We start from the raw sequence: 27,129 nt of genomic DNA on the forward strand, positions 1-27,129 counted from the left end.
AAGGGTTTTTGAACCCGAAAGCTTGCTTAATAATTATTTTCCAACTATTTGGGTTGGTTCAATAAAAGATATCAGATTCACCCAAGGAACCTTGTCTGCCTTGGTTCAGGAAAGATACCTTCTATTGGACCAAACTAAGACATCACAAAAAAATTATTTTCCTGCAAGCTTTTGGGCACATGCACCCTTCCTCAGGCTCAAGGAAAATAAAAGATGGTAAAAAGTCCCCATAGGTAGAAAATAAACTTCATTTTGCACAGAGGAAGCTGAAGGTGGAAGTCTGTTCCTTTGGGTCCATGAGAGTGTCTTTGTGAGTTGCTCTTTGATATGCAGATAAGGCAGGATAACTTCCCTGGTGATGTTAGATGGCAGAAAGGCAGGGGGGTGTAGAAATCTTTCTTGCTGTTCAGCAATTAAGTTCTAGAGTTTTTCATTTCTTTTAGTGTTAGACCAACACGGCTACCAAATACATCCCTGAAACATGGAAGATGCCGAATTTTAGCTGATTCTGGATTTAAACTTCATTGCTGAACAATAAGAAAGATTTCTACGTCTCCCTGCCTTTCTGCCATCTGACACTACCAGGGAAGGAATCCTGCCTTATCTGCACATCAAAGAGCAACTCACAACTCATGGACCCAGAGGAACAGACTTCCACCTTCAGTTTCCTCTGTGCAAAATGAAGTTTATTTTCTACCTATGGGGCCTTTTTAACATCTTTCAGTTTCATAGCAGCTAAGGTCAGGAGGGACCTGAACAGATCATATAACTTGACCCCCTGCCACAGGCAGGAATGAATGCTGGGTTCACAAGACCCCAGACAGGTGATCATCTAACCTCTTTTTGAATTTGCCCAAGGTAGGGGTGAAGACCACTTACCTAGGAAGCTGGTTCCAGATTCTGGCCACCCTAACTGTAAAATATTGCCTTCTGATCTCTAACCTAAACCTATTCTCCATCAGCTTATTACCATTGTTCCTTGTCACCCCAGGTGGTGCTGGGGAGAATAGGGCTCTTCCTATTTGCTGATGATCTCCCCTGATGAGTTTGTAGGAGTTTGAGTCTTTAATTTTCCCTGAACCTGAGGAAGGGCACGTGTGCCTGAAAGCTTGCAGAAAAAGATATATCTTTTTTTGCAATTTCTGAGTTGGTCTAATAAAAAGGTATAATCTCTGAACAAAGAGTACTAGAGTTTTGCGTTTCTTTTTGTCTCAGACCAATACGGCTACCAAATACACTGCTTTCCTGTTCATACATTTACAATTCTTCAGTATATTCTAATATGCATACAAAGGGCTTACTTGGCAAGCAGAAAACTTATACACCTAGTAATCAGCTTTTCCCGCAAGCCTGTCAGCCAACAGGTGGCAGCAAGAGCCTTATTCTGTTCAGCAGAGGTAAAGAAACTGCTGGTAGACAGGAGGATTCTGTTGCCACAGGATAACTTAAGTGCAGATGTTCTGTCAGTAAAACTTCTCCTGGTGGCAGAAACTGCTTTCTGCTCCGCCCATCTGTGCTAACGCTAAGCAAAATTTTGTACTGTGTGGTAGAGTCTGCTTAGGCTACAGCACAGGCAAAGGAGATGAACGGCTGAAGTAAATGCCAAGGACAAGCATACCGCTTCAAGAACTCGGAATTACAATCAACCTTAAGGTGTTCATTGGCAGGCCTATGCCCAGCAATTCAGGACAGAAAAAAAAAGCCAGGCACACTAAATTAATTTCAAGTGGACCATTTCACATAGAAATTAGCAAAATTAGGCAAAGTGTGCCAGCCATTTTTCTGTTTACCAAACCCTTCAGATGTTTTTAAAATGTACAGGAGAAATATAAGTGTAGTTTGTGTCATTTGCACTTTATGAAGCAAGGGCACTTCTAGAGCCCCAACTCAATCATGAGCAAAGCAAGCAGGGTCTGGCAGAAGTACCCAAGGCCAAAGGACCAATATATAGCTCCCTGGTAATGCTCCCACTACCAGTCCATACAGTTAAGCAATGGGGGCCAACCTTTTTAGCAAATGTGTCACAAATTAGCCCCTCACATTCCACGTGCTGTTCTAATCCCCATCCCTTTCTCCTGTCCCATCTGCTGCCCTGTTTCCTGCTTACTGCCTTCTCCTTTGTGCTTTATCTGCCACTGTGCTGCCTGCCCCTTCCCTGACCTGCTGCAGGACATAGACAGAGGCTGCCTGTGCCAGTTATGGTACACATACCATACACTGGCCACCCCTGCTGTATAGCCTTTGGCCACAGTTTTTGAGCAATGCCACTAGAATCTAGGAAGTGTGACAGATAGCACAGCAAAGACCTTTACATGTACATCATGCAGACTAATCAAAAGATTTATCAAGCGATCAGGAATTGTATGACCAGACAGGCTGGGGATTACATAAATATCCAAACAGCCAGGCTGAAACTCATGCTGCGGCGAGCCGTCTCAGTGGCTAGTATAGTACTGCTGTGGTGGAAAGTTCCTACAGATGTATATTACACTACAACTCCATGGCAAGATTTAAAATTCTTTTTTCCAAGTACCATCTGTCTTCCACCATGCTTGGCAAACCTAAAGCCCCTGTTTGCGACTGAGCCCCTTCTTTTAGCATTCTCAGAGTGACACCCATACCAGATGCTTAAAGCTCTAATTTTATTGCTCTTTGTTATTTAACAAAATAACCATAAGCCATGCTTGCCACCCACTTCGCATTTCCCAGTTTGAGCTACTTCCTACTTGCTCCTCCATCCATGTGCTAACTGCCTTCCTCAGCATCCTGGCTCTCAAGATGCTGACACTATGTGGGTCAACAATAGTCAAACAACCCTAACCAGATCTTGAATGAGGACTCTGCCAGCTTTTCAGATTTCTCCAGAACTGTGAAAAAAAAGACACTTTAAACACCTGAACAAACATCCTGATTTTTCAGAAGTGCTGTGCAGGAGTTCAGCGCCTTTGATCAAGGCTTCTTATGTACCAAAATACGCATTTAGAAACCTCATCAAAGAAACCCATATAAGAAAACATTGGCAAATGTTTATTAGGCAATGATCAAATGTTAGAAGGACTATAAAAGACTGAAATCTGGGTCTGGTCGATATATAAATAAGCAAATATTTTTTAAACACTGTGAAATACAAGTACATTTGCAGTTAAGTTTACTAGTATTTTTTTTTTTTTTTTTAATAGAAAATGTGACACAGGGGGACTTAGGTATTTTTTCAAGCTCTCAAAATGCTGAAGACTTCCTGATCAAAAAAGAGCAAGATCTAGGGGTGCACCAACAGAGATTTTTGGGGCCGATAACGATAGCCGATATTTAAGGAGACATATCGGCCAATACCAATCCGATATCCAATACAGCTGCCTCCAGCTGGTAAGTCCAGTGTAGTGGAAGAGAGGAGGGGAGGAAAGGGGCGTGGGGCGGGGCAGATCAACACCCTCCACGATGAGGTAGGGGACAGGGGCAGGCGCTGCCCAGGCAGGGCAGGGGGAAGGAAGGGACAGGGAGAGTGCAGAGCCTCAGCTCGTATGGTGGGGGGCAGCTCCCACTGCTGCTTGCACTGCGGGAGAGCATTGGGGGGGGGGGGGGGGGGGCCCCCTGGATCCAGGCAGGGCGGGCTGAGGGCAGGGCTGCATGGGGCTCTTCTCAGTGGGGGTTGCGCTTGGAGGAGGTGCCAGTGCTGCTGGGAGGATGCTGCATCTACCCAAATTTTGCTGAAATGTGGTTTTCAGCACTCTATTGTATTCTGTAAAAAAAGAGAATCCCGATTATTAAAATCTTCCTACCTTTAGTAACTTTACTGCACAGATCAAATTATTGTCCACAGGATTAGAAAAAAGTGCATTCAGTAATTCCCGCAGGCCAACCTGAAGAATCTCAGCTCGTGTTACCTGTCCTTTTGTTCCCTTAATCTGCAAAAGATCATAAATAATTTTCTGAGAAAACAGATTAGAATAATTTCATAAATTTGTTCTCAAGCTTTCCCTCTTCTATTCTGTAGTTTGTTTTGTGATACATGAAGTAGATTGGCTTTACAGGTACAGGACATACAGGTAATACTGTAAATAAAATATTTTTAGAAGCTCCTGAAGTATTTTTCAGATAAAATTTGGCATATACAGAATGTGGTAATATTATAAACTGATTTTATTAACACTTGTTTGGGAGGAACTGTAAAATGTTTGTTTGAGTCCATTCATGAATGATGCATGTCATCCTGAGATCTTTGTAGCTAAAGTTACCATCTAACACATAATTTTGTAATCTCTACTCTCAGAAGGATCATGTTTTGGACAATTTTATAAAACAGGAGTTCTACAAACGTGTTAAAAAAATCACGTTTTTCAAAACTTCATGGCAGTCATCTGGTAAACATTTCACCATGTACAAATGTGTAAGTAGATTTTTTTACGACTAAACAACAACAGTTTTTCTTTGTAATTCAGATTCCCACATAAGCACTTAGGCACATATTTCTTATCATTTAATGAAATGGAAACATCAAATATATAGCTAATTAAAGGAAATATGTTTAAACAAAACATAATTAATTTGTGCCACTTGCTGACTTGTGGTATTTATAACAGTAAGTTTCCACAAGTTTAGCCATGAAAAAACATCTACAACTATTGAATAAGGAAAACAGAAAATATGAAATTTGCATGATTCAAGACATGAAGCAAAAATACTAACAGTCAAAAGTTAGGAAGGAATTTCTTCTAAAGCAGTGCTTCTCACCTTTTTTTAAACTTAAGGCACCTGTTAGAAAATGCCAGCTCACTTTCACGTGTTTTTGACTACATAAAAAAAAGAGCAATTCTTCTGTTGCAAAGAATCCAGTAAGACAAGAACAGGTCAGATTGATTTTAGCACTAGGGAATCTTATTTCAAAGCTCTGAGTTTATCTTGAGAAGCTCTTGGAAACCACAAGTGTACAGATGTTCAAGCTTTTTCTCCCAGGGAAAAATGGCCACTCCAGGAGAAAAATAACCTGGGAACAACACGGTTAAAATCACTCCTAGGAGAGTATCTCCTGGGACAGTGAATGTACATGCCTTGGCTTCTCTCAGAAGAGAGCATAATTAGAGACCTACCAAAATTGCAATTTCATGGACAACGTGAAACCCGGCTGTGCCCGCAAAAATCCATACAGAAAGAAAAAAAAAAAAAAAGAACTACTAACTGAAAATAAAATGCTGGTTCCCCAGCACTTTTGCCAATGGGTTCTGCCCAGAGGTGTCTGCCCCTCCGGCAGGGGAAGTGGGCAGGAGGGTCTTTCGGGGGCAGTGGGGAGCTGCATGGCCAGGCCAGCAGTGTCAGGGGCCAATGTCCAATGTCAGGGGCAGGGTGGCTGTGGCCAGGCCACTTGGCGCAGCACAAGGACCCCAGCCAATGGCAGAGGGGTGCCACGGGATCTCTGGTGATAATGCAGAGCTTCTTACCTCTAGGTTAAGATACAGTTCAGCTAAGAACAGCACAAATGCATGAAATTGTTTTCGAGTAGCCTCATCCCCTTTTGCTGCTTGATCTCTGTTTTCATATTCTGTTCGACATCTAAAAAAAAAGAAAAAAACACCTTCAGTATCAAATTATTCTTCTCAGTAGGCATTCTAGAGTTGAAGTAAGATTTAACTGTTATATAAGACAATATTATGCAGAACTAATAAATAATATGTAGGGACCTACCAAATTCATAGCAGAAGTGGGGTGCAATGCGGTTCTTTTAACCTTGCAGGTTCCCCCGCATTCTCCTCCACTGCTAATTGGTGAAAGGGCCACGCCTGCAGCTCATTTTGATTGGTGAGGAAGCAAAAACTGTGGTTGTAAATATGGCATCATTTTTGCCTCCTGCCACTGATTAGCTGAGGGGCCCTGGTGGCCCCAATGCTTGTTACTGACCAGTGGGGAGGCAAAAACCATACCATATTTAAAACCATGGTTTCTGTTTCCCTGCCAATTGGGAGGGAGTGGTGCATCCCCTCTGCCAATCAATGGCCGGGGAGGGGACACACAGGGGAACAAGAAAAATTAAGGGAGCTATTGTATTCTTTACTTCTGCTGTGAATTTGGTAGCTCCTTATTAATATGGACTAGAAAAAACAGAATGCAGGGTGTCAATAAAAGTACTGGTTTATGACAGAAAATAGAGAACTTTAAACATTCAATTTTTATGTTAAAAAAAAAAGTATCTATGATCCCCAAAAAAGGCAAAATATTTTCAAGTGCAGAAAGAATGGAGACAGACAGCAGAGTGAAATAGCAACATTACAGTATCTATACAATACATGACAGGTGGCATGTTACATATTGAAAAACAGGTCCATAGTGCAACTCAGATGTAAACAGAAGTGGTTAGGGTTATTTCAATACTTTTATATCCTCCTGAACCACATTAGACATTTAACATATGTTGCTCTTCTAATTTTGGTTCATCACAACAATCTGACACAATTAAACTTTTTTACAGTTAAGATCCATAATCACACAAGCTACAAGTAATAGGAATTGTATAATTACAATAAGAAGGGACTATGGATCACTTTTTTCTAGAACTTTTAACAACCTGTATCAAACAAGACGTGTTACTGTGCATTTTAGTAGAATAGAAATTTACAAGCATGTCAACAAGGAGAATTTCATAGGCAGCCTCTTTTTCAATTGGCAAGCTTTATCACTATTTACAAGATTGTTATGAAGCTGAGAAGCCTGAACATCTTTGAATACTACATTAGGACTAAAAGATGAAAGAGCTGTGGTTGGTACCGTAATTGTTATTTCCTTGAATTTTAATGGTAGTGCTGGAGTGATGTTGTAGTTATGATAGTCTGTGAAATATGCAAGAGGCAAGGACTTTTTCTAGACCTATGGTATAGTTGGAAGATATTTCAGACAAGCTTTGGGACACAGGCTACCTTTCCTTAGGTCTTTATTTTTAACGTCAATATAAAATAGGAGATGAATACAAGCAGCCCTGACTTCAAGTTTTCTGTATGGACTAGTAAGTCAAATATTCTTAAATACAATCATGCTTCTAATATGACTCTTGACAGCAGAGAACAAGTGCAATTCATTGACTAAATTCAGGACTTGGAATCATAAATGTTGCTTTATGGTCTTGGTCAAATAAACTACTCTCAAACTACATTTCCAAACCTGAGCTACTACAGCTTTTCTTTCAAACAAGGTGCCATAATTTATTCTCAAAAGTTAGACTCCACGGTCAAAACTATGCACCCAGAGTTCCTACAACATGATAAATGTAGAGGTATTTGGTATTAACTTTTATCCCCAAATAAAGAGGGGCTAAGAGGGAAATAACAGAGATTTTACCCTGAACAAAGAAGGGTAAGAAATCCAGGACCTCAGGTGTCTATTCTTAGGCCAAGAAAAGCTACAGAGGGCTTCTGTAATTAATACATATTAAAAAACAACTTTCAAAAGCTGTACATCATTAATGAAGACATTATCTCAAGTTTCACTTGTTATAATAAAACCAGAAAAAAGCAAGGACTAAAATTTAAACCAAACTTATTTTTAACAAAGTTTACTATGTATGTAACAGCTGAACTCCATCTCTCAATCACTGGTTCACTACTAGTTGGACTAAAGATCAGGATTCCATTATCTTCAGAGAAGTAAAATAATGAACGAATAAATATTCTGACAACTAGTAAAATTGGCAAAATATAAAGTAAGAACTATGTGAAAATTAAACAGATCATACTTTAAAGTTATCATGAGACTGAAAAAAACTATCATCTAGCAGCTGGCATCTTAATTATAAAACGTAAACTATCGTAATCTTTCTAAATACTATGCTTACAAATAAATTGAGGTAGACTTTTTAATATTCAATACCACACAAAATGCCCTTGTTCAAAAAAGGGAAGTTTTACTTGATCATAAGACACGGATGTGGACCCTTTGCAAAATGCATTCAATCCACATAGTCATCAAATGTAATATAAAAGAAAACAATGTCCATACAATTTCTAGTTTTTCTTCTGGGAGGGAAAAAGGTTAGGTATTCAGATTCTCCAAAGGGAGAAAAGCAGTATTGCTTTTTATTACCCAGTGGATTTCTCCTGACTGACACAATGATGAGTAGTTTTGAAGGTTATTTTATCTTCGCTACTAATTGTATTTGAACAATTTAAGGAGTCAATTTAATTTATCCCTTAAGTTCACTAGTACCTCAAACTTCACACAACACATTTCAAGAGATAGTCCATTTGAAAAATAATAATTTATGTCAATTAGAAACAAGTTATTATTACAAATAACCAAAGATGTAACAGGCCAGCTCCACATCTTGGACAGGCATGGCATACCAGGAGTGCCAGCTGCCATGGCCAGCCACCCCTGCAGCAGCATATTTTTGTACCCTTTTCCCTTGCCCAGTTTCACTACTGCAAGTAACACCTAAGCATACTGTAATAATTTAAGGAAATTTAGGAGAAGCGAATTAATCTCCCCCCCATTTCATAAGTTTACCCACTCATATAAAGCCTGCTTCAAAGCTTCCCCAGGGGAGGGTCCAAAACATTTGGCCCCATGGGCAGGATGAGTTGCATAAGACTAGTCCACAGGCCAGAGCCAGAGTGCAGTGCTGTGTCATCTGGCCACAGGACTGGAAATTTGGTGACAGTTGGTAGTCATATTTGGTGGCAGGATGAAAGCCATCGTTTGTCCTGTTGCCAAATTTCCTGTCCAAGGAAAGACAACGGGCAGACAATATGGCTCTGTGGGTCAGATCCACAGGTGGTATCTTTATACCACTGCCCTATATTGTCAGTTACTCAGCCTATACATGAAAATATTCTGTAAAAATTAAAAATGAAAGAAAAAAAATAGCAAAAATTGGTATGTATGCTCAAAGTTAATTAGAGTAAAGAACAACACTTTTTAACTGATTAGATTTCAAACTGTCAGTGTAATGTATTGGAAACTATATTCTTTAAATGTAGAATTACCTCAATAGAAGTCGAGATTCAAAAGAATGTGCCTTACTAACAGAACTCTGAAATGAGAATGCTTTTGTTATGAATTTGACTTCTCTTCTAACCTTATAGACATACTTCTCTACTTTTATACTCAAATATGAAAAAAGCTTTTCGAACTTAAAAATGCAGTGCATTTAAATCCAGAAATGTTTTTAACTTCAACATTTCTGGAAATGTAAAATGAAGTGTTTGCTAATATCAGCAGTATTGACATGCAAGAGGAATTCAGAAGCAATATGGTGCTACAGAAAAGAGTCTTCACTCTTGAATTTCAGGGGTAGGTTGAAAATAGCATCTTTCTTTTTATTCAGGGGAGGCCATCTCTACATGGGAAGTGATGCACACCTTTACAAAGGACTGGGGAGAATTCTACAGAGTCCCGAAGAAAGCTTTTCCCAAAGTGTTCTAACCAGCAGGCCACCCAACTGGCGGCCCAAGGGCTGCACGCAGCCCACAGGCTACTGCTCAGCTGACACTCCCTTTCCTCACCCCCCCTCTATTGCTTCTTGCTGTGACAGCTGGGTTCTGCAGATGCCCTTCTCTCCTCCAACTTCTACTTCCTGCCATACTCCTGGGGGCATGGCGGTGCTACAGGAAGGGGGGCTGAGGTGCCCAAACTATGCATCGCCCCTGGTGCGCAGGGGGTGCACATGCACGACCTGAGAGCGCAGGTGCACCCTGTGTCAGACCACACTCCCTGTGTAGCCAGCGGGCAGCGGGAGCACCAGTGCCCCCCCTGCGAGCACTGGCTGGGGAACAGGGCTGCCAGCAAAAGCAGCTGTGCTGCTTCTAGAAGTGGCCAGAGCTCTGGAAGCAGCGCAGCCACTTTTATGATGAGTGAGATTGACGCCCCGCAGCCAGCAGGATTGGCCACCTGGGGGCCCCCCCACCCTGGTCACTGACTGCTGTCAGGGGGAGGCATATACCCCCCACAACTCAAGAGGCACCAGACACCCATGCTGTGCACGCAGTGGTGAGAGGGGCCAGATTACCTGCATGGGGGGTGGGGAACGAATTGGGCTACATGCACAGCCAGAAGGCAAGTGAGCTGGGCTGCTTGCGCAGCAGGGGTAGGCTGCACACACACCAAATGGCCTCCAGCCTGTTGTCCCTGGGAGTTGGACAGCCCTGACCTTTTACTTCACTGACATCCTGTTTCAACACTGACAAGTTTGTAACTTCCACTTCAAATCTCAACTTCGTTTTCAAAGGAGTGAAACGCACATTAAACACACTACAATGAGAGTGAAAACAACAGAAAGTAAGCACATTTTTAAGCTCACTCAATTTACCAATAAATTTACAGATACTGACCTTTGAAGTAATAATTGCCGGAAGTTTCCACTTTGTGGATTTATGGTTAAATGATGAGACAGATAGTTGCACAGCCTTGCTCCCATGTAGGAAAAATTGGGGACAGATGTTGCCTTTAAAATAAGTACAAAAACCATTCAGAAGAAAGGAGGTTAGCTTATTAAGCAATTAAACATGATATACTCTTTCATTTGGTAAACACTAATACATTCCTAAAAAAACTGGCTCTCTCATCACTAACAGAAAAATAAAACACTGCAATCATTCCTATCTGTATTATAAACTCAGTTTTAACAAGGAATTACTCCAAAGCTACTGCTAATTCAAAACCCAAGTTTTCCCACAAAATGAATTCATGACGACTGTCATTTTTACAGTCAAATGTCCGAGGCTGTCCTCAGCCCCCCATCCTCACTGTAATTAATGCCCAGAATATCTGAAAGTCACTCTTAGCTGGTAATATATTGTTCAAGGGAGAAGATTCCAAGCTGTGGTCGATAGACTAAGTCCTTTTTTCAATTACACATTTGAATATAAAGGGTGCACAATAGTCTGAGAGAAATGGTGAGTGTTAGCAAAAGATGGTTGGTCTAAAAGTCAGGAAACTTCTGGTTCAGTATACAGTTCAGAAACTGAATCTGAGAACCACTAAACTAGAAATAACACTAATTTTTAGATTCATAATCACCTGCTCTCTAAACAGCATGCATACACATGCACCATACATAACACTGAGTTTGTAGGCACAGAGAAAGAGACAAATTTTAGAATACCAGTGTAAAAACTCTCTAATGATATCTGTATGAAACAATAAGAAATTTAAAAACTAGAAACCTCTGAAGAACGGGAATTAATCATTTCTGCTGAGAAAGGGTTATGACAAGGGAATTCTATAAACTGCTGTTAGATTTTGAGAAATCGAGTAAATACAATACTCTTAAGATGACTCCCCCCTCCCCCCCCATTTTACATGGGGAGAAGCCCCCCCAATCAGGTACGATGGTGCTGTGGGGGGCGGGTGACTGCTGTCGCTTGGGCTCCAGCCTCTACCCATGGTTAGGTCCCAACCCCTGCTGCCTCTACATGCGTCATCTCCACCCTGAAGCTTCTTTCCACCATTTCCACACAGCCTGTGCAAGACAGAAGCCTTTTTCCTGTGGCTCCACTCTTCCTGGTTCCTAAAAGCCAGGGGAAAAGAAGTGTGAAGATGTTCAGTCTTGTAGGGATGATTTCCACCTGATTCTTATGAGGTTATTTTTCTCCCAGAGTGGCCTTTTTTGCTCCAGGAGAAAGTCTGAATGTCTGCACACTTCTGGTTTTTATAGGGAGAAAAGTAATTCTCCTGGTAAAACATGAATGTCTGTACATAGCCTTAGAAAGGTACAGTTTACTAGAATATAGCAATTAACGGATGACACACAGTAGGCAGGCGTATTGTGTGAAGCAGCAAGTATTTGCTTTGGATTCGGATTCAGCTCATTTGGAGGGACAGCGATTCGATTCGGCGATTCAAATTACTGTCCCGATTTGATTCGGCTGAATCAGATCTGAAGATTTGGTGCCGCTTTGGAGATTCGGCCATAGACTAAACAGGCAGCAGTCCTCACCACGCTGGACACAGCTGCCTCCAGTTAGTAAGTCTGTTGTGGTGGGCAGAGGGAAGGGGGAAGAGAGAAAGATCAACATCCCCACAGTGAGGGAGGGATTGGGGCTGGGACAAGCTGCCCAGCCCAGGCTGGGGGACGCAGAACTTGGGGAGGGGGGTGCGGGACACAGGTGTGGCAGTGCTGGGAGTGGGGGCTATGCCATGCTGCCGCTTGCTTAGCTGGGGCAGGGGGGGGAAGGGAGCAAGCGAAAGTGGGGCAGGGTGCAGCGTAGGATGCGGGTGCAGCAGCGCTGGCAGAAGGGGCTATACCCTGCTGCCGCTTACCCCATTCCGCCTGGAGCGAGCCGCACCTGCATCACACCTCCCCCCCCAGGGTCCCAGCCAGACAAGTGGCAGCAGGGCACAGCTCCCACTCTCAGCGCTACCATGCCCACATCCCGCATCCCTCACTGAGTCCTGTGGCCCCTGCCTCCAGCTGAGCAGCTTGTCCCAGCCCCAATCCCTCCCTCAATGTGTGGGTGTTTATCTGCCCCGCCTCTTCCCTCCCCCCCTCTGCTCACCACAATAGACTTACCAGCTGGAGGCAGCTGTGTCCAGCATGGTGAGGACTGCTGCTTGTTTAGTCTATGGCTGAATCTCCAAAGCGGCACTGAATCTTTTCCAAATCAATTCAGAGGCTTCCGATTAGATTCAGACCTTTTAACTAGTCTCCCGATTCGATTCGGATTTGGAGATTCAGCTGCCAAATCAGGCTAAATCCTCTGAATCGAATCAGCTACCAAAGTTTCGCACAGCCCTAATGCACAGAACTTTTGTTAATACTGTTTTATATAAACTCATGTAGTTCATTTTACTTATTAGTCTTTAGGGCTGAATTCACTCAGTAGTTGCTTCATTCTCTAAGCATGTGGTCCACCTTAAGAAGTATGTTGTGCTCAAGATACCAAAGATGTCATTACAAAAAGAGAAATATATATGTTGTTATAGAGGACTCTTGGATTTGTACATAAGATGAAAATAAATTAGAAAAATTAAAAAAAACCCGTTCATAAGTAGTCATACAAAACTTGAGGTATACAGGTATTCAGCATACCAATTAAAACTCATTGACAAAGTAGTAACAATAGCAAAAAAACCCCAACAACCCGTGGAAATGCAGGAGAAAACAAAACATTAAAAAAAATCTTCCTTAATCACTAACTGTTCTACATTTGACTGAGAAAGCAGGAATAAAGCCTTCACATGGAGGCTCTGAATCTCTCAGCATGACTGTGTTATCCATATAACAAATGTGCTTGAATTTTCCTGGAAAACTGAGAAAAAGTAGGACTTTCATCAATATATGACATGCATTTATGCAAGAGGGAAAAAAAAAAAAAAATCAGAAAAAAACCAAGATTTCAGAAGTACTTTATACGTTATAGGCTAATGACAACTACTGCAGTCTGAGTGGAATTGGATCTGTTCTAAGAGAACTAGAACTTAAAGACAAAATGGACTTGGCTTTGTTTGAAATTCTGTAACAGGAGCTGAAGAAAAAAAAATCATGTAGTTTGATAGAACTGTAACCCTAACTCGAGTGAAATACAAAAAGAATTTTAAATATGACTAGCTAGAAGACTGGAATTGAAATGCTATGTGCCTTAGCTTTCTATTCAGAATTGCAAGCCTTCCTGTCTGGGCACAATAAATGCCTTTTTAGATTTAAGACAGAGCATGCACTATATGTTTTCATGCACCATTTTATTTTGGATTGTCAGCCTTTTTGATATCAGCCTTTGGGGAAGTCACAACAGCCCAAAAAACAGACTAAAGCAAATAATTACATTAAAGGTTGAATGTAAAACAATTTTTACATGAAAATTTTACACAAAATCTCTTTCTACATAGATTAGAAAAATGGAAAATGGCTATACATATTACATCTAATAACAGCTTTGTTTTGCTCATTCTGCTCCCCTATTCATGGTGTTCCACGCATCCAAGTAGAAAATCAAAACTGATGATACTAACTATAACTATGGATAATAGATCTGTATGGCTGGATGAACCCTGTACTGAAATTATTTCAGTCAGTTCTATATGAAGCCCTTTATAAAGCCTAAGTTCCCATGTGATTTACCAGCCATTCAGCCACCTCTACATACCTCCAATTAACTCAGGCAGACAAACCCAATTACACATTCCTGAAATGCTTTACTATTGCATATACATTTTTACTCGGCTTTAAAGAATTTGAGAACAATCACTATAGGAGAATATTGTAATGGATAACCAAAGTATCCATGGCAAGTGTTGCACAGAATGAAGCCATGTGCTCAGGAAGACAAAATATAAACCACTGTAGTTTATTTGCTTAGCAAAAACAGATTACACTGCTCTTTTCAATGGCTCCCCAGTCAGAGTCTGATTGAAGATCTATCTTTGTTTTCACAGTCACTCATGGAATTGGACCTATCTTCTGAAAGTCTTGGTTTTACTTGAAATATGTTTTTCCAATTGAATAACTGAACTATGTCAGTATAGGAGCATATCCCAGATCAGAAGGGAAATAAAAGGATAGAGACAGGGCTATTAACTGTCTCCATTTTGTTTGTGTTTGTTCTCCATGCCTTTCTTTTATAGTATGAAGGACACCTTGAAAACTTGATCTTTCTGTAACTAATAAAGCAATGCTGGAGTTCACAGACAGTCTAAGACAATAGTTCAGAAATGTGAACCGATGCCTTCATTATGAAGTATGCCAACCCACATGCCACATAACAGGTTAAATATAAAAAAAAAAATTATTTTCACTGCTCAAAATATTATGAAAAGTCTACTGTGTGACCACATATTTTGGTGCCATGAATGGGTAGGCTTGGAGAGATACAATTTCTTACTACTATTATCCCAAATCAGGAAGGAGACGAACAAGTCCAGGGGAACCTCCTGAAGGTCTGCCCAATCCTAGAGGATCTCAGGCCCATAAGCAAGTATGTCCAGTTAAAAACCGTTGGTATTTGAGGAATTTTTAAAAGTTACTATTCTCTACCCAGTTTTGAATAAAATAATGCAATGTTTTTAACATCCAGAATTGAATAGATAACATTCCTTAACATAACATTTTCAGAAAAAAAAATATTTTCTAAATTAGGAATAGACTTTTAACAATGGTTAAATTGCAAAGGGAAAAATTACTGGCTTCGTTTTCCTGAAGTAAGTAGTGGGGGACAAACTCATTTCACAAAAATTTGAGAAAGAATTTCAAGAGGTAGGTTCATATAAGCATGGAGAAATTTCACAGGAGCTGAACCTAGTGTGAATCCCAAATCATAATGGTGCTCTGCAAACCTCATCTCTTTAGAATTTTGTAGGAAAGCCAAATCTCTTTCACACACACTTACACTCATGTAAAGTAAAACTAATCAAACTATTTCTCCTGTGAGCTGGAAAAAAAAATGTATTGTTGATTTGAATTTTAATTTGGGAGGCACAGAGTTACTACGATGATGGAAACTATAAGAGTACCTAGATAAACTGGCATCATGAAATAAGTGACTATTTTCAACTGCTTCTTTTTGGCACAAGAAACCAACATCATGCATTTATTATGTCTCTCGAATAATTTACAGAGTTCTTACCAATTGATAACACTTTAAAATTATTACAATGTTTGATGACAAGATCTTAAGGGGAAATTAAATCATAATTACATAGCTACCAAAGGAATATATGAAGCCTTTCACCTGAGTACTTGAAGACTGCACAATTTTATAACAGAATACATCAAGTGTATAGTCAATGAGAAAACAAATATCTTCCCTGGAAGGGCAGGAAATGAAGGATAATCAGTAGGGGTGTGCAAAGTGGGCCCTATTCGATTCAGATTTGGCCCGAATCAGGAACAGTGATTTGATGAGTTGATTCAGATCACTGTCCCCGATTTGATTTGGCTGAATCTGAAGATTCAATGCCGATTCGGAGAATCAGTGACTCAGACACAGCTTTAAATGTTTTTTCTACATACCCTCAAGATATCAGGCGTGGCTTGTGAATGCGGAGATGCTAGGGCGCATGGAGCGTCCCACAGGAGTGAGGGGGGCTCCTCCATGTACTCGGTGGCAAACCCAGAACTGGACCGGAAGTACTTGATCAGCTGGGAGGCAGACCCAGGAGGCACCAGTTGCTGAGCCAAGGGGGGTGCGGGGGGTCCCCCCCGTGAGCTCCCTGGAGGACCCGTTAGTGGACTGGAAGTGCTTCTGGTCCACTTCCAGGTCTGCTGCCAAATGCGCTGGGGAGCCTTCCACGCCTCTGTGGGACACTTCATGCACCCCAGCATCGCACTGTTCATGAGCCACCTGCTGCCTAGAGGTATGTAGACAAAACATTTAAAGCTGTGTCTATGTCTGAATCACCGAATCTTTCCAAATAGATTTGGAGGGTTCTGATTCGATTCAGAGCGATTAAAGGATCTTCCGATTCAATTCGGATTCAGAGATTCAGCTACTGAATTGAATCAGGGACCGAAGCTTCGCAAAGCCCTAATAATCAGTCAGCTAAATGTACTGAACCTTCAGTTTAGTTATTAACCCAAACTATTAAACATGCACCCCCCAAGAAAACTTTAATAGAACCTCCCTGATAAAACTAGTCATTGTATCCCATTCTTACTGCGCATCTCTTCAACGGGTTCTTCCCTTTTGATTTATCCATAGATTTTAGTTAATCTTGGGATGTTCTAAAATATCTGTTATCCAAGATATCTAGCATCAGGACATCAGACTAACTCTGTATACTTTCATTAAGAGTATCTTCCTCGGGAAGAGATGAAAAGAGTTAGAACTCAGGACTCAAGGGTTTCTGATCTATTTGCTATAAAAATGAAGTAATTTGAAATACCGCTTATCCTCCATTAATAGCTATCACTTGGATTCCACTCTATGGTCCTAGCAACCCTCAAAATGACCAAAGAAACACAGCCCACTAATAACTTTTCAGTCCCAGACAAAATACTTTACTACACCAAATTACAAACTATAAGTAGAGAAATGAAAAGGAATGAATACAGCTAGAAAAAGGTGATTGAAATAAATTATAGGTTATCCTTTATCTTGCAACCTGCAGTAAATAAGTACCCTACTCCCAGTCACTATTTTGCAGGACAAAACTATTCTCAGTAAACCTCACTCACAAAAAATGGAATATAACAGACTGAATCTGTAGTTAAACCCTTGTTGTAAAACAGAATATACATACTACCTGTTGATAAATGAGTTCAACAAGTTCTTGCAATGCTTCATCTGTAGTAACCCAACTATTCAGCGTGTCTGCAAATTGCTCTATTTCAGTTTCAAAACAGCCTGGTTGTTCAGTGAGGTGAATTAGGAAGTCCTGTACATAATCTGTCAGGGTTGGATAGGCATCACATCCATCTTCAAAAGAGGAATCCTAGAGCAACAGAGTGATATATTCTTGGTTAGCAACTATTAAGAAGCAGGCTCGAAAGAAAAAAGGACCAGTACCCAATTTCTAATAGTGATCAGCCCCCCTACACCCAAGTTTCAGGAAACGGTACACAAACCATATAAAATGAGTCATTTTGTGATGATCTACCTTACATAAGAGGTCTCATTTCTGTAGCACTTGTGCATGCCCCTGTAGCTCTACAAAAATGGCCCACCTTTCTGCTTAACTTTTGTAGTGCTACAAAAATGTCTGTAGTACTACAAATGTAATGTCTGTCCACAACCCCCCAAAGCAGCTTTGCTACCAGTCAGGTCCTCTGAACTGGATGGACTGTAAAATAGAGATTAGATTTAGAAGTCTACTAGTCCTCCAAAGATTAACACCCTCATCCAATAAAAAACATAACTGTTGTTTGAGAGTTTCTTAACTCTTGGAAAAAGAAATACAAGTGACAATGTCACTTCCATAGACAACTCATCTATGGAAAAAGCTTAAAGTTGTCTCCAAAATGAGATACTCTTGAGTGACTGCAATGCTAAAGTAGGAAAGGTAGGGGTACAGAAATAAAACTAAACGGAACAAGAGTCTTCATGATAACACAAAGGACAAAAGAGTGAGATTAATTTTGTCACATCTAAAGGAACCATTTGATGAGTATCATGTTTCTGCATGATGGCTGTCAAACCTACCATTGGTATCCAGAGATGCTATTAGTATAGGAATGACCATGTATGGTTTACTTATTCAATGTACTACAGTAACATTCAGAATTTCAGAACTCTGAAGATAGCCATCTGCGGACCCCTCATCTGTAAGTCATAAGAGAATTTTTTTTCATTTGGTTCACTGTGGCAAAATGAGGAACAAGAATAGCACGATCTTGCAAGAATTCATTATATAAACTAGACAGTTGAGAAAAAGGATTTGAGGATCCAAATGATACTGAAAGTTTGGGGAATGTTAATATCAAGTGGAAGACTTTGAGTTACATTAAAAAGAGCTGCAGAAGAGAAAGTGGGAATAACTCCAAGTTTAAAGAATCAAAGAACAGCTTGATGAAGATAGTAGGAAAGTAACTGAGGATCAACATGCAGTAAAGATCATTTACCTTCAAGATTAGTCTCAATTTTAGGCATCTGATTAAACCAAAATGGAGGTCAGGAAGCTACTAAGACAACCCAAGAATAAAAATTGTGTTTTGGAGGAAAAGGACAGGCATTCTACAAGGGCACCAGTGTATGAAAGAAAAAAAAATATATTAACAGCAACAATTGTCTGATAGAGGACAAAAATAGAAATCTTCCTGCTATGAAGAATGCAATTATAGGAAGTAGAGTACTTTAATGAGGTTCTTCATAATGCAATGGGTAAAGGCGAACAAACAGTCATTTTCTAGACAACTAAGCAATTTGTGGAAGAACTGGATTGTGACGCAATTCAAGAAGCAATAAGAATGCACAGAAACAAAGCACCAGATATTGGTAACATTTCTGCTGAATTATTAAGTATGGATTGAGTGAGGTAAGACAGCCAAAGACTTTAGACATTTTTGTTGATTTGGAAATTTGAAGAAAATCCGGAGTAATGTGATCACGTGCCCAATTTTTTAAAAAGTAAGGGGAAAAAAGCCATCTTCTGATAATTACAATTCATAAAATCCTCTCTGATATTTTTATACAGACTTACCCCTTAAAAAGAGTAGACTGTAGTATAGTATCAGTATGGGTTCCAAAAATGGGTCCACTGTGGATCAAATATTTTCAGTTCTTCAACTACTGGAGAAAAGATGGCAATATGATCAGAATACATACATAGGGATTTTTTGAAGAAATTTTGAGAAAAACATATGATAGTATATTAGAAGATGGCCTCTGGGCCACAATGAAAGAAAGCAGATGCTTTGAAAAAATTATTAGAAAGGTAAAACAAGATGTGTTGTAGGTAATGTGAAGTAGAAGTAAAAAATGAAATCTCTATCCCATTTAACATAAATATAGGAGTACGGAAGGAAATGTACTCTTTTAGGTAGTACAGTCATTGCAAAAATGTAAGAACTGAATGAATTTAAAAATTGCACCAACTTTGTGCATATGCTGGTAACTCAGCTATCATAGGAAAGGTACAAAGGAAGGTGTAAGACTTGAAAGAAGCAGCAAGAATGCAACTTAAAATCCAAAAAGATAAAACAAAATGCATAGCTGTCCAAGGATCATCTTGTCCATTTACAGGAGCCAGCTAAGTCAATATCTACAGCCAATAATCCCACGTACAACATTAGGACAATTTAAATATATAGGATAATTAAATTATTACCAACAGCTTGATGAGGGAAGGAATTAAGATATGTGCAAAATGGAAATGCCTTTAACTGTTTCTCTGCAGAGAATTTTTAGATCCAAACTACTGAGAAAACTTCAGATAAAAAAGACCATTACTACTGGTCTACTGTTTTACAGGGACGCAAGAACTAGACACTGAACGAAAAGGAAGCAAGACAACTAAATACTGTTGCAAATAAAGCTAAGACAAATTTAGGTTTCATTAAAGGAGAGTGATAAGGAGAGAAGAGGATCTAATAAAGAATTAGACAGGAGATCTATGAATAACTGAGTAAAGGTCGTGAATTCTCAATTTTAGTGGGCAAAACATGAAGTCTGTATGATGAAAAACAGATGAGCCAAGTGTTTCTTGGGAAGCCATTCCTATGGGGGTTGACCTTGGGGACAGCAAGAAGATGGAAAAATAATACTGAGCAGCCCTGAGGGCTCTTGATATTTATTAGCAAAAGGAAAAATATACCTTTGGTGGACAAAGGAGGCAGCAAGTTATTGTTTGTAATTATAAACAACTACAGTCCAGAGACAATGGGTAAGAATTAGCAAATCTTCACATAGGTTGCTAGCTATTGTACTTTTACACTAGGAAGCCTCAAAGTCTTTAAAATAGTCCAGGAAACTATAATGTAGTAATCATAAAAAGGATTAAGTAATCTACAATAAAATACAGCAACTGCAGCTCCTGCTATGGAGTTAGAACAGGTATCAGTTCAAGAAGCATTCATGAAACCTGATTCCACAATAAAAGCAGCAGCTAAGGATCAGGAAGAGCAGCTACAGGGACCTATCACCATCATTCTCATTTGACAGAGAAGAAAGACTTAAAAGTGGGAGGAGCAGAATATGGGCTGGGTCCCATTTAACCTAGACCTCTCTCTGAACCTGTACTTCACCCCTGTAGTTTACAGGCTGTGCTCTTTACCACATACAGGGTAAAAACCCCAATAATACTTTTTGCTTCAAGGTAATTATATCCAAAGGCAGACCAAACTAGTGAAGAAAAAAAATGCATAATAAAATTAAATATATTACTAAAAGCAGTACCCGACTACTTCAATAATAGGATCTGATAAACAAAGGACCAATTTAAATCTAGCCCTTAAATCGTACAACTGAGGCCAATATTAATCTCTCTCTCTCATGTACAACTTCTCATCAATAAGATTTCAAGGTGCTTTAAAGAGGAGTCATATAGCATCATGCTTAGTACCCCAGGTAAAGGAAGTTCTCTGTTAGCCACAAACTCTACAAAGACCCTGATTATTTCTAAGTGGCAACGAATTAACAGATGACAGTATCACATTCACTTAGTGAATGATGGGATTGGGGGAAAAAAAAAACAAACCAAACCCCCCCCCCCCCAAAAAAAAAAAAAAATCAGTAAGCAAGTTTTCATTAAGTTCAGTAGACCTGGATCAGGTCCATAGTGCCCATTTCTCCTTCAAATAAAGTTGATGGCAGCAAAACCTGACCTCAAATGATCCACAAGTTAGTAATTTGCTTAATTACAATCCATTCTTCTCCCATCTATAGCCAGCTCGATATTTAAGGAATTTAAGATCTGGAAACGCTGAAAAAAATAGTACAGGCAACTCCTGCTTAACGTTGTTTCACTTAGTGCTATTTTGCTATAACGCTAAGTTGAAATTGATACCTGATTTCACTTAGCGCTCAGCAAGTTTTGTTATAATGCTTGCAGCTGCCATCTTGGGTCGTCAAATACTTTCAGTTTTGCTTAACGCTCGGTTTTTCAGGAACCAATTAAGAGTGCTGAACAGTGGTTGCCTGTACCAAACATTTCATCTAGAGCAGTTACCAAACTATGGTCCGAAGTCATTTTGAGTGGTCTGCTGACCATAACATCCTCTTCCCTCCTCCCCGTGCCTCTCTCTACTTACCTGTAGAATATATCAATCTACTTACTATACATTATGTAGCCTTGTATACTAGGCTACATCTAATGAAACATCTATTGCACTCAACCCAATTATGAAAACAAATTGTTCAAGACAAGGCAACAAAAAGGATTCCACACAGAGTCTGACAGCAGTCCCAAAAGTTATAGCAGGGGAAAAAAAATAGATCTTTTGCTGGAGCGACAGCCATGTTACTCTCTCTCACATTGACTCCAAAATAATTTTACATTACTGACAAGAAATATATAATTAATTATATTCTAAAATTCTAATATAAATATAAACATGATATATCCAGCACTCTAAAACTGGAAGGCAGTATGTAGTAAGATGCTTGCATTTGGGGCTTTTAGAATTCTAGTAGTTGGAGATTATTGAAATAATCCAGACTTTGAATGGAATTCAGCTTTTTTTTAATGCTAAGTGCCCTACTCTTCTTTAAATACCTACATTTTATGCCCTACATTTTGTGAACAACTTGTAAAACATTTTTCAGTGACACCTGAATTTTCATGGCTGAAACTCATTTTGCATAGTATTCTCTAGAAAGCCAAAAAAGGGAAAAGTATTGTTGCTAATACTAATCCAGAGAAACTGAATTTTTTCTAGGTAGAGAAACTGGAGAACCGCGATATTAGCTAACAATCATTTTAATTAAAGACAAAAATTGTTTGGTTCCGTCTTTGAAAAAAAATCCATGGTAAAAAATTTCTGTACTCTATTCAATGTTTCTGTTCCAGCAAAACATGCAGAGGCACATTGCCCAAAGAGAGAGCAATTAAATAATTAGAATACCAAAATGTATTTTATTTCAAAGAAAAGGGGTAGTTAATAACGAAGTATGAACAGGGGAAAAATATTTTAAATGAACTGTGAAACTTAGCATGCTGAACAGAATCACCAACATCACTCTCTCACATTCATAAAACATCTTATCTTGAAGCATCCCAAATGATCTTATACATTTAAATAAGCTACTCACAAGAATCACCTTGTCTTTGAACTTCAGCAATTATTTAATAGGGTACAGCAACACCACACCACAAACTAGAGTGTGGAATTAATACCATCAGTGCAAGGGCTGGGACAAATTTCCAATTTAATTTTTTTACGTTTGATCTGAGGCTAGATCCAAAAAAGGATGTAGGAGGAGCAGGGGCACCTAAATCCTAACCTGTGATCCAAAAAAAAATCCTGCTCAGTTTCCCACCTAATATTTAGAGACACCTAAACTCACTAGACACTTCTCTGTTCGTTTTTGCAGCATGTTAAGCATGTACAGAAGTTTTACAGCTCAGCATTAACTTCCCTCCTAAATGTGTTCAGAATCCAGATTCCAGCCATTCCTACACTCAAGTCCTTCAAGGTATTCTGAAAGCATGGCCAGCAACCACTGACGGGATCAGAAACCCCATAACATGCAGTGCTGGCTACTTTCCTCTAAGACGAAGAAGAAAGAGGAAGCAGAAGAATAGGCCTAGCAGCACGGACAAAAATCCAGGGCCCCCTCTCTCTTCCCGCCATGTGGTGCCACAGTCAAACTACACAGTGATACTCCCTCTTTTACAGTTTCCTTGTCCCAATGAATCTCAAACTATTTGCTGCACAGTGGTCAATTTAAACAGGAAGAGTAGAAGATGCCTCCTCACAACTTAAGAGAAACTCTAACCCAGAGGTTAGGGCACTCATATGGAAAACAGAGGTTTGAACCTTCTCAGACACCAAACCTTGGTCTCACCTTTCCTGACGGAGTGCTCCAGCTACTACATAAAAGGGTGGGAGCCACCACCTTTTCTTCTATGCTTCAAAAGAAAAGTGAGAACCACTCAGACCTTTGAAAACTCAGCTGTGGGAACCTACTTTTAGAAGATGACTAGACTATAGCAGATGGAAGCACCTTCCTACAGTCCTGAGTCAGGCCTCTAAGATGCAGAGGAGTTTGAGATTGCAGATACATTCCTGTCCTCAATGTTTCCTCTTGGCTCACTTTAAACAGCTCCCTGCTCTATTTGACTGATTTGATGGTCGGTTTAGATCACTCTATTTATGCATTATAAAAGGAATTTAAGCTCCTAATTCAGAATTTCCTGTTTGAGGACTAAGTGCCTAATTTAAAGGAAATTAAGTGCTTTACTGGATTTGGTCATCAGAGCTCACAGTCTGACTTCTGTTGATAGCTCTTTCATAAACAGGCACCTTTTTTGTTATAGGGGTTATCCGAGCAAATGATCATTACAATTAATTCCCATGTATAAGAACAGTCATATATGTTCAAAAGGAAACACAGAAAAACCAATTTGTTGTTAATCATTCAGAAAACACATGCCAGCACTTTAAAAAGGACCATCAAATAATAATTAAAAAAAATTACAATATGGGACAAGACAGATTATTAGTCAGCTAATTATTAGCAAGCTTCACAAAATGTAAAGCTTCACATTATTTAAAAAGCACATGTTGCATGTCTTTAAGATGTTAGTCAATGAACGTATTTAAAACTTCCAAACAATTTCTCTAGTCTTTTGTCCCTCTTTTTTGTTGTCCTTATTTATTTGCATACAAAACTGTGTGACGCCAATTGGTATCAGGGCTATATCTTACTTGGCAAGTCACAAAGCATACAGGAAGGAATTCAAGGTCACTAGTCTCACAAGGTTTCAGTTGTGTAAGTGATATAAATACATAAGAAACATTATGTTTGTGCAAAGTACCATTCTGACAGCTTTGGAATAGAGGTCCTTTATTATAGAACACACGACATGGGAGGCAGCAGCAATGTTTCCCCATGAGATCCATGCGCCGACACGTCCATGTTATCATTTTGCCAACAGCTGCATATTGGCCAAGGGTTTGTATCATTCAACCGGTTTTATTAGCAGAAGCAAGCTAGTAAAACCTGGTGTATGTTAAATTTGTACATGGAAATACAAACCTGAGACCACAAAAGAAAACACCTGTTACAAGGACTTTTTTAATATGGTCCAGGGTTACAGACTTGGAGACCAAGCTAAACCTTTCCTAGGAGGGTACAGTTCTTCCAGGGCAAGGGGAAGTCGCACAGACCCTTTCTCCTCTGCTAAAATTGTCTTCAACCTCCAAAGGTAAAAGACAAAAGAAAAAAATATATACTTCAGCTTTCAGCACGTGCTAAACTAAGAGAAATCAACCACAAGCTGGCTTTAGGTGTCAGCTTCACCAAGCAGTAAAACTGAAGTGCCTTGTTTTAATTCTAAGTTTAGAGTTGCTGAAATGCATTAGTAACGATATGACTTTTTAGCACGGTCTTCTCCCAGCACAACCTCCTGTAGTTTGGATATGCAGCACCAGCAAAAGCAGTTAAGTGTGCACGTGCTCTAGTGACAGCGATGTCAGCAGCAGTAGGCCAACAAAAGTTGTGATGGTGAAGCTCTCTAGCATATGGAAAGTCTCTGCTTTTTGTCTCTCTTCCATAACTGACAAAAAGTGGTACCACTTAAAAAGTCCCTTGCATGCAGCCAATGGTTGACAGTGGTGGAATAGATAAGTTATACCTGATCCCACGAGCCATTGTTTTAGAAGGGGAAAAAAAGAGCTGGCTAATCTTTCAGAAGTTTTAGTTTAACTACTACTGTTAAAGCAATACGACACTTAATTTAGCTTTCTATTGCTAATCATAAGCAACTCATAAATCTACTTTATTTCACAAGGTGTACACACTTAGTTAGCTGATTAAGTATTTTTATATACAGTTACCATTGAGATAAAATGTGTGTCAAAGACTTGTATTCAAAATTCAGTTTTTATTTTGCCACCAACTTCTCAAAATGCAGTTGTTCTGGTATTGATAGTAAAGTAGTTGTTTCAGCATAAACAAAGAGAAAAAGCATTAAAGTATGAGGTTTGGTTATTCATACAATGTAACATGTGCAGAGGAAGCCTCTGAGAACTCATACAAGTTCCTTAAGGAATTAAGTTGTTGCAGAAATAACATTACAGTAGATAGTAGGAAAGGTCTGCCTGGCATTACACTTAACAGGTGGCAGTGAGGCAACACAGAGGAAGTCAATGCTTGATGCAATGACAGAATGGAGTTACTGGAATGGAAAGCCAGCTCACAAGAAAGGCTTGTATGTATTCCATGACATTTTCTCATCACTACTTAAACATTTTGAAGGCAGTGGTAATCTAGTGCTTACTGGCCTTTTATGTCCAACACAAAAACGACAAAGAAAAAAAAAATAAAAATTTGAACCTAGATTTAAAAAAAAAGTAGATACTAAAGAAGACTTAAATACTTACTGTAAAATTAGGATTGTATCCCGGTGGATAAAACTCAGGTGCATTAACTGACAACTTTGACATTATCACTGGAGCCACAGCCACCTGAGGTTTAGCTACTGCTGGTCCTGAATCAGAAATGGAAATTTTATCCTGTGATCCAGATGTGCAACAGACAAGAGTCCCAGGTTCTGGAAGGTTGTTCGTTTGTTTTTTTTAAATACCATCATATTATGTTAACAGTTTTATGTTAGAATTTAACAAATTTCCATAAACAAATTTCAACAAAAATATAACCATAAAATGAACATTTGTTCTGAAGGACAACATAAGAAGAGAAAAGAGGATTTCAGGAGTCTCAGATAACTACAGATACCGCTTTTAAAAATCTGGTTTCTGCTCCCATTTCTGGTGCAAAACTAAGTCTTTCAAGTCTTTCTAAAGGGTGTTATTTCCTTTTAAACCTGCAATTTCTACAGAATGACGTCAGGTTTTGCTAAAGGGGTCTTCCTGTAGCAATGTCAGGGTTCTGTGGTCCAAGGCCCCCAATACAAAAAGGGGAAAACGTGTTAAAGCTTTAGCAAACATTTTCTCCCAGATGTTAAAAACCCAAGACCACTGGGAGGGGAGGGGAGGGGAAGAGGGGACCTGACAAGAACCCCTTCCCCTTGCAATGCCTCAACTTTTAGTGTCCCAATTTAGACCCCGATTCTGGAAACCCTCCTGCGCTGGCTTCACTCGGCCCTCGGCAAGACCCCTCGGGGGAGCTGAGTACGGGCGCCCATGGGATTTGAGGCACACCTGGCATCAGCGTGGACCTCTACCTTCCTCATTAAAAACAAAACCCCATAAAAATCATATGGAGATCTACAGATCCCCGCCCCCCAACTGCATTTCACAGCTTTCCATAAGCATGGAGAATGAGAAAGCCAAGGGGGTGGGCGCCCGGCAGACCCCTACAGAAAGGATCCTGTCAAGAAGGTGCCCGTGAGGCCCGCAAAGACATTGACCCAGCAAGGGGGAGAAGGGGTGTTTTAAAGCCCTCTCTTCGTTGTAGGACGAGGCCAGGCCAGCAGCTCCCCCTTGTCCCCCCACGGCTCCTCGGCCCTTTGTTACCTGCCGGCGGTCCCTGCGGCCTGGGGCTCCGGGGCGCCGCGGTACCTGCGAGGCCGGTGCCCGGCGGCGCCGTCTTGGGCGGCCGCAGCGGCTCCTGTTGCTGCAGGAAGCCCGGCTTGTGCGGCGCGTCCGGGCCGGGG

General features: G+C 40.0%; 1 protein-coding gene across 2 annotated transcripts in view; it reads right to left on the bottom strand.

Moving 5' to 3' along the window:
• PAIP1 (poly(A) binding protein interacting protein 1) overlaps nt 1-27,123 on the bottom strand; it is a 42,443-nt gene extending 15,320 nt beyond the window's left edge. Inside the window, exons 1-6 of one of the 2 annotated variants that reach the window (XM_025207706.1) lie at nt 26,990-27,123; nt 25,895-26,064; nt 17,158-17,346; nt 10,311-10,423; nt 5,436-5,547; nt 3,780-3,905 (exon numbers count right to left, since the gene is read on the bottom strand). In XM_025207706.1, the coding sequence (XP_025063491.1) occupies nt 3,780-3,905; nt 5,436-5,547; nt 10,311-10,423; nt 17,158-17,346; nt 25,895-25,957 (603 nt within the window). In that variant the 5' untranslated portion in view covers nt 25,958-26,064; nt 26,990-27,123. The remainder of the gene's footprint in view (nt 1-3,779; nt 3,906-5,435; nt 5,548-10,310; nt 10,424-17,157; nt 17,347-25,894; nt 26,065-26,989) is intronic. The other variant, XM_025207705.1, reaches the window with a different exon arrangement.
• Nucleotides 27,124-27,129: the final 6 nt, after the last annotated feature.

Source organism: Alligator sinensis, unplaced genomic scaffold, assembly GCF_000455745.1.
Source record: "Alligator sinensis unplaced genomic scaffold, ASM45574v1 scaffold663_1, whole genome shotgun sequence".
Classification (NCBI taxonomy): Eukaryota; Metazoa; Chordata; order Crocodylia; family Alligatoridae; genus Alligator; species Alligator sinensis.